General features: G+C 50.6%; 1 protein-coding gene across 1 annotated transcript in view; it reads right to left on the bottom strand.

The window, feature by feature from the left end:
- Nucleotides 1–10,987, bottom strand: part of ANKRD35 (ankyrin repeat domain 35) — a 20,173-nt gene extending 9,186 nt beyond the window's left edge. Inside the window, exons 1-7 of the mRNA XM_014532327.1 lie at nt 10,671–10,987; nt 3,793–3,923; nt 2,737–2,825; nt 2,321–2,385; nt 1,449–1,506; nt 1,195–1,265; nt 795–901 (exon numbers count right to left, since the gene is read on the bottom strand). Coding sequence (XP_014387813.1) covers nt 795–901; nt 1,195–1,265; nt 1,449–1,506; nt 2,321–2,385; nt 2,737–2,825; nt 3,793–3,923; nt 10,671–10,709 — 560 coding nt within the window. The 5' untranslated portion in view covers nt 10,710–10,987. The remainder of the gene's footprint in view (nt 1–794; nt 902–1,194; nt 1,266–1,448; nt 1,507–2,320; nt 2,386–2,736; nt 2,826–3,792; nt 3,924–10,670) is intronic.
- Between the last annotated feature and the right edge of the window lie 73 nt (nt 10,988–11,060).

Raw genomic sequence — 11,060 nt, 5'->3', positions numbered from 1 at the left:
GTCATCGATTGGCTGCCTCCTGCACACCCCACACTGGGGATTGAGCCCACAACCTTCTGGTTCATAGGTCAATACTCAACCACTGAGCTATGCCGGCCGGATGAGACCAGAACTTTTCAAATACCATTCCTGGAGCTGCAGCATCAGAAGGCAGGGACGATGGCAAGGGCTTCATTTTTCTCTGTTCTACATATTAAGATTCTGCATAAATTCTTTATTGAAGCCGAAACCGGTTTGGCTCAGTGGATAGACCGTTGGCCTGTGGACTGAGGGGTCCCAGGTTCGATTCCAGTCAAGGGCATGAACCTGGGTTGCGGGCACATCCCCAGTGGGAGATGTGCAGGAGGCAGCTGATCAATGTTTCTCTCTCATCGATGTTTCTAGCTCTCTATCTCTCTCCCCTCCTCTCTGTAAAAAATCAGTAAATATATTTTTAAAAAAATTCTTTATTGGAGAGAAGGGTTCCATTGCTCGGAAGATAGTTTGAAAACCAGTAAATAAAACTAATGAGTCCAGAGGTATTGATTCTGCTTCCCAAGTTACCTACATTAGGAAGCTGGTGGTGACAGCAGCTGAATAGAAGAGTATAAGGAAGACTTTCTTCCCGTCTCAAGAGGAAAACAGTGAAACAGAGGAGATCTCTTCTAAGCCACCACTCAGAAGGAAAGAGACCAAGAACACAGAGACCAACCTGCACACACACACACACACACACACACACTCGCTTTGCCCAGTGGCTCCTTCCTAGATGGGCCAGGGCCTGGATTGGGGGTGGGAAGACGGGGAGGGCTCACTTATCATCCTTGTCTGTGACATTGACTCGGGCGCCTCTCTGCAGTAACTGTGAGCAGATAGCTGCGTGACCGCCCAGCGAGGCGATCATCAGGGGTGTGCGTCCATCCTGCACGGATTGTGGAAAGAGAGTTCATGAAAAACCCGAGGTTTGCACAATCCTACCAGCTCCCTCTCCCCATACCTCTCCAGGAGAAAAGCCCAGCCTAGGGGCTAAATACCCCTTTGGAAGGGTTGAAAGCTCTCCAGAAGATAAGGCTGAACCTCTCTGTGAGGAAGAGGACCGGGAGGGAGGAAAGGTGGTGCTGTCCAACCCCTGCTCACAGAAGTTAGCCAATCAAGCTCCGGGAGAGCAGCAGCCTGCCGGTGCAGGGCACTGGCCAGGGTCCCGCTGACACTCACATTATCCAGGACATCCAGGAAGGCTTCATGGTCACACAGCAGGAGCACACTCGAGGCACAGCCGGAGGAAGCTGGGGAGGGTTGAGGGATGGTTGGGAGAAGGGGAGCAGGAAGTGCACCTGGTCAGATCGTGACCCAACATCCCCTCCAACTATCTTAGTATCAGCCCTGCCCTCTCCACCAAACGTTATCCTCCCCTCCCTTTCTCCCCTATCTTCCCCACAGCCCTGCGCCCACAGGCTCCTGGCACACACCTGCCCAGTGCAGCGGACTACGATTTTCTGCATCCACAGCGTCTTCATTGGCACCGTGCTGGGAAGAGCCACAAAGGGAAGCCGCATGGAACAGAGTGTTAACGTTCTCATCCCATACCCACTGTGGGGTCCCCAGCTTCCTAATTACAACGGGGAGGGGTGGGAGGATCATAGCTTTGTCCACTTGCTCGGCAGGCCCAATCTATTTCTTACAGGTGCTAGGCAGCCTTGAATTTCAGCCCTGGTTCTTAAGCCTAGGGCCTGAGGAACATCCGGTTACGGATAAGTAAGCATGCTAGGACAGTAACGCCCGGGTCGTGGCCGGTACTTTAGGATCGTAATTGGGAATCTTGCAAAGGGCTGGGAAGAACAAAAGCAGAACGGCCGTGGGCCTTCCGACCTGTTGGCCTTTGTACTTTTGGAAACTTATTTATTAATTGTCCACATGTCATTTCACATGTATATTTTCCTTTGTGCTCTAGGCTACGAACGCCTCAAAGACAGACAGTAGGATTTTGGTTTAATTTGAAGCTCTCTGCCCTCCTTCTGCCTGCCCATCATCATCACAGCAGCCAGTCTCTGAAGTGGCTCACCAATGGCAGGGCTCAAAACATGCATATTGACTGCGGGGCCGTCAGTCCCTGCCAACTCTACTTTATGACCTGCCCTCAAGGGCAGCATTAAGTGCAGGGCCTGCACATAGTAGGTGTTAAATAAATTTTGTGAATTAAAGAATCAATGATCACCAGCTCTCTCAGTGGGGAGGAGAGGGGTATATCTGATTCAATATTGCTTGTGGCTTCAAGACAAAGTTCAGAAACTCGGGGTCCACTTCTTCCCTTCACAGGAGGAGTATCGAGGGGTTGCTCTACCTGCAGCAGGACCTTGACACACTGTGGCTGGCAGGAGATGGTGGCCAAGTGCAGGGCGGTGCTTCCTGGAAAGAGGAGGAGGAACTCAAGAGGCAGGTGGGTGGCCCTATGCAGGCCAGTGACTCACAGGGAGGGAAGGCAAGAGACGCACAGATAATCAAAGGGAGATTAGAGAGAGAAGCTCTCAGCCACATGGGGCCAGAAATTCCTGTTCCCCAGGTGCCGGGTACACGCGGTGGAGGTGGAGGGGGGTAAGGTGTACCCAGCTGGCAGAGAGGGGAACCTCTGGAGGGTGCTGGCCAGGCTTTCTGAGGAAAGAAGCAGGGGCTGCGGTGGGAACCTCCAGCAGGGCCCCTCACAGGCCCCCACGGCTGCGGTAGAGGGAAAAGCAAGCAGCATGGCCCAGTCTGACTCACCGTCCTCATTCTTGCTGTTGATGTCGGCCCCATTTGCAAGCAGGATAGTCAGACATTCAGTCAGACCCTTGGAGGCTGCCAGATGAAAGCTGCAGAAGGATGAAGGGACCAGGGGATGAGGAATGGGAGAATCTTCGTAATCTTAATAATCACTGCCTGCTACACCTAGACTCTCTAACCCCAAGGCCAATCCCAAGAGCAGAGAGGGAGACTCCCCTGGCCCGACTTACTGAGAAAGAGAAGGCTCTAAGGCAGTGATGGCGAACCTTTTGAGCTCAGCGTGTCAGCATTTTGAAAAACCCTAACTTAACTCTGGTGCCGTGTCACATATAGAATTTTTTTGATATTTGCAACCATAGTAAAACAAAGATTTATATTTTTGATATTTATTTTATATATTTAAATGCCATTTAACAAAGAAAAATCAACCAAAAAAATGAGTTCGCCTGTCACCTCTGACATGCGTGTCATAGGTTCGCCATCACTGCTCTATGGCCTACTGTCATGAGTGAGAGGACGCTGGAAGCAGATATAGAAATAAGAGCTACGGGTCCCAAGCAATGTCAGACTATGGCAGGGGCGTCCAGGCCCCTTCCCAGACTGGCCGTGTCACAGGAAGAGTCAGCCAGACCAGAGCAGGGGCTGGACAGGGGAAGCCGACTTGGGCAGAGACAAGAAGCAATATCCCTCTTGTCCTACTCACCCCTCTTAGCCGTGTGACTCTCGTAGCTACCACTTCATTCTGAACTTTCCAAGCACACCCCCCCTCCTCTCTGTGCAATGCAGAAATACTCTATTTACTGTATGGGTCCATTTCCTGTTTGTTTCGTGGGCTTTATGTCCTCTTTGGTCAGTTTTGTAAGCTGGGTTGTGAGGTGGATGGAGCTCATAGACAATATCTTCTTCCCTCAGTTTGTGCCGCACTTGATAGGTAGCAAAGACTTATTAGGACAAAAAGGGCCCTGAAGTTGTAGGCGTTCCCTGTCCTCTGACATATTGGGGTTGGGGTTTTCAAAGGGAATCACATGCCAAAGGTGGGTCCCGGGACTGACTTACGGGGACTGGCCGTTGGCGTCGAGCTTGGTGGGTCGGGAAGACTTCCTGGAGGCCAGGGCGGCCACGCGCCCCACGTCCCCCCGCTGCACGGCCTCCAGCAGCTTCTGGTCACGGCGGTTCCATCTCTCCACCTGGTGCAGAGCCACAGATTGTGGTTTAGGTGAGGGCGGAGTGGAGAAAGGAAGGAGACTGCCCTGGCCAGTTTGCTAAGTGGTTAGAGCGTTGGGCTGACGACCAGAGGGTCCTGGGTTCAGATTCCGGTCAAGGGCACATACCTTGGTTGCAGGCTCCTCCCCCGACCGGGCCCTGGTCGGGGCTCGTGCAGGAGGCAACCAATCCATGTGTTTCTCTCACATTGATGTTTCTCTCTGTCTTTACCTCTCTCTACCAAACTCCCTAAAAGTCAATGGGAAAATATCCTCAGGTGAGGATGAACAGAAAGGAAGGAGACGGTTAGGAAGATGCCAAGCCAGGGGAAAGGAACATCCCCGAGGGCCTTTCAATGTCCCAATCAGCCTAGAACACATGGTCCTCGTTAGGTGAGCAGTTACATATCACCAGTTCATATGCCACCAAGCACCTCTTCTGGTTATTGCCAGCCCTGGATCAGAAGGTGCTTGGACTACTGAATTAAAAATCGTTTTGAGTTCTGGATGCAGAGCATTTCAAATGCCTTTTTAACCATCATTATGATTATCACTGTGGGTGCACAGCCTCAGACTCCCTTCCCTTTTGCTCTCGGGGTTTTGCTGGAGCAAATGGAACCAACTGACCGCCCCTGATTGGGCTCACATTGCCTCTCAGCTTCCCATGCTGCTCTGCTTTTTGTCTTTAGATATTTGGGGAATCAAGGCACCTAACGTCAGGTCACAGCCATGAGTCCAACTATCTACCCATCGGCTTTGGGCCCCAAACTGGGAGGAGAAGCACTGAGTTTCGGTTTTCCCATCTCATATCTCTGCCCATTACCTAGTTGCTCTTCCCTTTCAGGGCAACAACCGCCAAAAGGCAAATACAGGTCTCTCCTAGGTTTGAGGAGGCAGCAGAGGCCTCTCGCCTACCCCTCCCTCCCCAGCTTCCCCTGTTTCTGCCAGGGTGCAGCTGTCCCAGATAAGGCCACACCTGGGCATGTATTGTTCCATTATTCCAGCGTGGCTTTCTCCAGGTGACGGGGTAATTACAATAATTGAAGTATCACAGGGTGTGAGAGAGAGAGCTGGGTAAAACCATCCAGGGCTAAAGGCACAGAAAAGCCTGGTTTGACCCAGAGAAGGGGAAGGAGAGGAAGAGGGGATGCAAAGATCCGTGGACGGTGAGAAGGGCCGCAGGGGGCTTTGTCAGCCGGCCCGAGTTTGGGGTCTGGTTCAGCTACTTTCTCAGCTGTGTGACCTGACCTGGAGTAAGCCATTTCACACCTCTCACCTGTCTCCTCCTCTGTCACGTGTGCAAAAGAATAACTGCCTCGTCGTGTTGTGAGTAGTAAATGAACTAATGTGTATAAAATCTCTTTTGTAAACTGATGACCTACACAAGCGCATGGCATCCTTATAACAAAACAGGAAGTGCCGGGCTTTGGTGGTGGCACATTGCATTTTATGAGGTATAATCTCAACAAGGAAGAGGCTATGGGAGGAGGTGGAAAAATATAGGGCCAATGGAAGCCAAATAACTCATTTTCAAATACTGTTTACAGTCCTAACCGGTGTGGCTCAGTGGATAGAGCATCGGCCTGCGGACTGAAGAGTCCCAGGTTCGATTCTGGTCAAGGGCATGTACCTTGGTTGCAAGCACATCCCCAGTAGGGAGTGTGCAGGAGGCAGCTGTTCGATGTTTCTCTCTCATCGATATTTCTAACTCTCTATCCTTCTCCCTTCCTCTCTGTAAAAAATTAATAAAATATATCTTTTAAAAAAATACTGTTTACATAGCTAGGGCAAATTATCCATCAAAAACAGGAAAGATTTTAAATGTCCCAACCATAAAATGACCCAGGGGAGATGGTTTAGGGGTAAGACGCCAGGACACACTTGTAAATCCTCAGAGGCCTTTATGCTATTTCACTTGATGCTATTTCAACCAGCCGCTCAACCTCCCTGGAAAGTGGTTAGGGCTGATATTATTTTATCTGTGTGACAGAAGACGTAACCAAAGCCCACTGAGGTCAAATAACTGTGCAGAGACACCACAACAGGGCAGGAACGTTGAGATTAGAACCGAGGCCCCCTGCTGCCCAATGCCAGTTCTCACCCCCAGACCACACTAGTGCCCAGTGATGGGAGACATTTTACTTATTTCCAAATAAGCAGCCTAAGACTTGCCTCCAGGGCAGAGCCGCCCTCTCTCAGACGCTACCTTTCTGCACAAAGAGTCTCCAAGCAGGTTCATTCTCAAAGGACAAAATAAGCAAAACGATTGCTCCACATACCAACAGACTGAGGTGTAAGAACACCTTATTCAACGTCTTTGGGTGCTGGGTCACCCTCAGAACAAACAGAGAGCTGGCACTATGCCTCCAGCACAGCCACTGCGGTCAGCTGACCTCAGTGTGAAGTCCTCCGTTTAAAATCCTGATTCTAGCCCTAACCGGTTTGGCTCAGCGGATAGAGCGTTGGCCTGTGGACTCAAGGGTCCCAGGTTTGATTCCGGTCAAGGGCATGTACCTTGGCTGCGGGCACATCCCCAGTAGGGGGTGTGCAGGAGGCAGCTGATCGATGTTTCTCGCTCATCGATGTTTCTAACTCTCTATCCCTCTCCCTTCCTCTCTGTAAAAAAATCAATAAAATATATTAAAAAAATAATAATAAAATCCTGATTCTAACACTTCTTGTCCTTGTGAATTTAGGCATGTGAAAAGTTCTCTGAACATCAGTTTCTAAATGACATAAAGCACCTAGCACTGTCTGGCACATAGTAGGTGCACAATAAATGTTAGTTGAAGCCCCATTCTTTCTAGCCTTTTGGGGCTATGGACGAAAGGGGCCACATGCTGACCTGACAAGCTCAGGGAAGGCATGCATGGCGGTCTTGCAAACTCAGAGACCTAAAGTAACCACAAAGGATGGTCTGAAATGAAACTTTAACTAAAAGCAGTTATAGTGGGTAATTACATCGTAGGCCGGTATCTTCACTGACAATGTCAACCTTTACCTTAACTGAGCCAATCTGTCTTTTTGCATCTAGGATAACATACCCCTGAAGTGTCTGGGTAACTTGTAGCTTTCCCTTTCTCTGGACCCCTTGGGGCACAACCTAATATGCCTGGGCGCCAGGACAGTTACCACAAATTCCTTCAGTGTTATGTTAATTGTTCCTGTACCCACCTAAGTATGTGTCCATCATTTTACTTTTTATCCAATCCCAGGGGTTTCCCTGCTTTGCTTTCTCCCGCCTCTCTAGTCTATCACCAATGGATTTCATGTAACCCACCTATGTCCCTTTCCTTTTATTGCAATGTATAAATACAGATGTAACCAGCCATTCTCCGGAACATTCTCTCAATTCATTGAGGTTCTGCTTCCGGGCATATGTTGACAGTTTAGCTCAAATAAACTCACAAATTTTTTTTACAGGTTTCAATGTTTTTTTTACGTTAACAGGGCAAATTTTGGAAGTTCCTGGGCTCAGAATTCTCCATACAGGGGAGTGGAAGGAAGAGATCTTGCTCATATCAGCCGATGCTTAACAGCCAGGCTGTCTAGATGATAACAGTGTTTCCTAGCAAAGTAGACACTTTTCTTTCCAGCTAGACAGTTCTAAACCCACTGGATTTACTTCCTACAATCTTGTTATACGAAGAAGAATTTAGAATCGGTGGAAATTCTTCATGACCAAACCTCTGCGGAGCAGGGTGGAGAAAGGCAGAGATATGCTTCTAAATTCCAAGATCTAGTCCATTGCTCACCCAGCACCTTGGAAAAGAGGTCCCGGATTACCATCACAGCCTCAAGGGAGCAATTACCAAATTAATCAGCAGATTCAAATACAAGAATAAGCGTTGTATTTCTGTAGTTAAGATTAGGGGGCCTTTGTAAAAGTAATTGCAACTTCTTATCTCTGGCTGTGCGCCCGTAAGCTTCCCACCAACACACAGCACACCAACTGCAGAGGAAGAGTGGCCACCGGAACCAGGAGCTGACTCTCAATTTTTAAAATGCAACTGACATTTCTCTAAACTGACTCAGTCCCAACTGTTTAAAGCTATTTTCTGGCCTACTTCCTGCAAAGGCAGAGTAAGCTAACATGTAAGACGCCCTCCTCAAAAGCTTCCTTTACTTGACTAAAATAAGATGATAACAGCTGATTTTTGTCTGTTTCCTCAATTTCCTATATTCTGGATAGCTTAGATTAGTTTTAAAATGATCAGGCCCCAGCCTGTGTGGCTCAGTTGCTTGAGCGTCATCCCATGCCCCCAGAGGTCGCTGGGGGTTGGATTCCCGTTTGGGGCTCCATTCCCAGTAGGGGGTGTGCAGGAAGGCAGCTGATGATGCTCTCACATTGATGTTTCTCTCTTTCCCTGTCCCTCCCTTCTCCCCTCTTTAAAAAAAATCAAGCCCTAGCCATTTTGGCTCAGTGGATAGAGTGTCAGCCTGGGGATTGAAGGGTCCCAGGTTCGATTCCAGTCAAGGGCACATGCATGGGTTGCAGGTTCAATCCCCAGTAGGGGACATGCAGGAGGCAGCTGATCAATGATTCTGTCTCATCATTAATGTTTCTCTCTCCCTTCCTCTCTGTAATCAATAAAAAGTATTTTTTAAAAATCAATAAAAAATCTTAAAGAAAAAGATGATGATCAGTGATTTTTCAGTCTTTATCTCCATTTGAGAGTGAAGGGCTCTGGCCCTGGACCCAGGGGTGGGGTGTGGATGGGCAGGGCCAATCCAGTGTGACTGGGAAGCCAGGCTTTAGGAGTGGCCAGGGAGGTTGTCACACTATTTTATTTCTCTGACAAACGGGTCCAGAGTGGTTAGCGACGTGGGGAGTGGAGGAATTTCTCTTAAGAGGTATGAGGAAATTCATGAGGAAACAATTTGCCACTGAAACTGGCCCATTACCAAGCGTTCAGCGATCCTATCCCGACTGAGGAAAGAGTTTTCTCCCAGACAGTTCTAAATCCACCCAACTTACTTCCTATAACCTTGTTATGCTAAGAAGAGTTTAGAATGGGCAGAAATCCTTCCTGGCCTAAACTTTGTAGAGCTGGATGAAGGACCGAGGAATCCTTCCAAATTCCAACGTTCAGCCCGTTGCTCACCCAGCATCTTGGAAAGGAGGCACTGACCAGGGATTGGAAAATCAGGTAGAATGAAATAGTGTCCCTGTTCATAGGCACATGCAGACTCCACAAACCTGAAAGGGAGGAGCACCGTGGAGGACTTTCAGTAACTAGGGAAGAGTCCATGTGAATAGGAAAACCATTATGAGTTAGCACAGAGTCTGGGTAGCCTCCGTTTCCCGTACCCATAATAGTCAGTCAGTGAACGCCTTTTGATTGGTTGATCAATGTGCAGAAACAAAGTGGAGAAGCAAATATAAGTGGGACAAGGACAGGCCTCAACAGAGTTCCTGCTGTTGCCTCATAGCTCGCTTCCAGGCTTCTGTGGCCTGCCCATGCCGGGCGCACTCAACATTTCTCACGTTTGCTCACGAATGACATCACTAAGACAGGCTGGGCCAAGCAATATCACTACAGGTAGTTGGCATCCTCAATACATAATTCCAATCTCCACAGAAAATGTGGTGCCCAGGTTGGGGGTCTCTCGGTAAGAGATCTTCAGAGAAGAAAGGATACTCGTCCTAAGCCACCACCTTCTGTAATCTTCTTCCTTGTGTTTAGTTCTGGGAGAGCACGGGGAGTAGAGTGACTTCTGCTGGGAACTCTGAGTGAGTCCACTCTCTTCTCACCGCCACCTCCCCTCGACTCAGTCAAAGGAAGCAGGACAAGCCCTAACCAACTGGGTGAAGGTGTAGAGAGAAGGAAGATTCTGGGGAGAAGCAGGCGGAAGGCCCTGACTGGCCCAAGAACCAGTCTGATGACCAGACACTGCAGTGACCTGGTCAGGGTGAATTCTGCAGGCCACTTCCCGGATCTGTGTGGAGGAGCCGGGCACCGTGCCTTCTCTGGCAGAGCCGGCGAGGCTGGCCAGACTGTAAGATTAACCCACAGAGAGCAGGTGGGTCAGGCAAAGGGGGGTAACAGTGGGGTTCAACAACCATGGGGCAGAGAGGGGCAGAAGCTGAAGGGAGAACAGGAGAAGGCTGCTGGTGAAAGCACCCATTAGAAAGAGGCGTGGAGTGATGTCTGAGAGCCTGTGGTAATGGGGAGAGGATGGGCGTGGAAGAGGCACGGGTGCAATGGTGGAGACGAGTCCTTGAAGAAGGGCTAGGGAAGGCATGAGGCTGGGAGTACTTGCTGGGCTGAGAGAAAGCAGCAAGAATAGGACCATAGGGGAGGGGAGGGTTGTGAGGACAGCACAGGCCTGGACTTGGGGGACGGAGTGGAACTTAGGGCTGAGCTGGGGCTGGGGACAGGACAGAAGCTTGAGGATGGTTCAGAACCGAGAGACTGAGCCGAAGTAGAGGACAGGCCTTCGGAAGGGTAAAGGGCTGCAGGAAGCATACGAGAAGCTGGGATTGTAGGTGACAGGAGGACAAGCAAGGGCCAAGGGGAAGCATCTTGGGGAGGTCAGAGGTTAGCAGAGGCTGGGGGACAGGGTCTTGAGGGAGGCAGGAATGGCGGGCTGCATTGCAGGAAGGAAGACCTGGAAAGACCGATAAAGGGAAAGGGCAAATGGTGCCCCGGGGTGGGACACAGGACTCCTGTCACCACAGGGCTCGGACCCTAGCCCCGTTCCCATACTCCCAGACATTTTGGCACCTACCGCCACCTGTGAGCTGGAGCAGGAGAAGAAGCGCTTCATGGCCGGGGCCAGGGCCAGGGCCACGGGGGGACGGGGACGCGCGGAGAAAGGGGCCACAGGATCCCGAACCCACCGAACTCAGTCGCGGCTGTGCCGGGGCAAGCTGTCAAAAGCAGAGCCGTCCCGCCCCCAGGGCCGCCGCGCTCAATCAGAGACCAGACCCGCGGGCTGCGCTGAAAACTCCGCCCCTGGCCCTGCCCGCTCCGCCGCAGCGGAGGCAAAAAGCCTGCAGTCTTGGGCGGCGACCTGGGCTCGGTCTCAACCCCCGCCCTCCAAACCGAACCCGCCCTCCAAACCGAACCCGCCCCAGCTCCGACCGGTTAACCGTAGACTGAACCGCGCGGGCTGGGT

The sequence above is a fragment of the Myotis brandtii genome, unplaced genomic scaffold (assembly GCF_000412655.1).
Source record: "Myotis brandtii unplaced genomic scaffold, ASM41265v1 scaffold882, whole genome shotgun sequence".
Taxonomy (NCBI): domain Eukaryota; kingdom Metazoa; phylum Chordata; class Mammalia; order Chiroptera; family Vespertilionidae; genus Myotis; species Myotis brandtii.
Note: the sequence above shows the minus strand (reverse complement) of the source record. Positions and strands in the feature narration are given on the sequence as shown.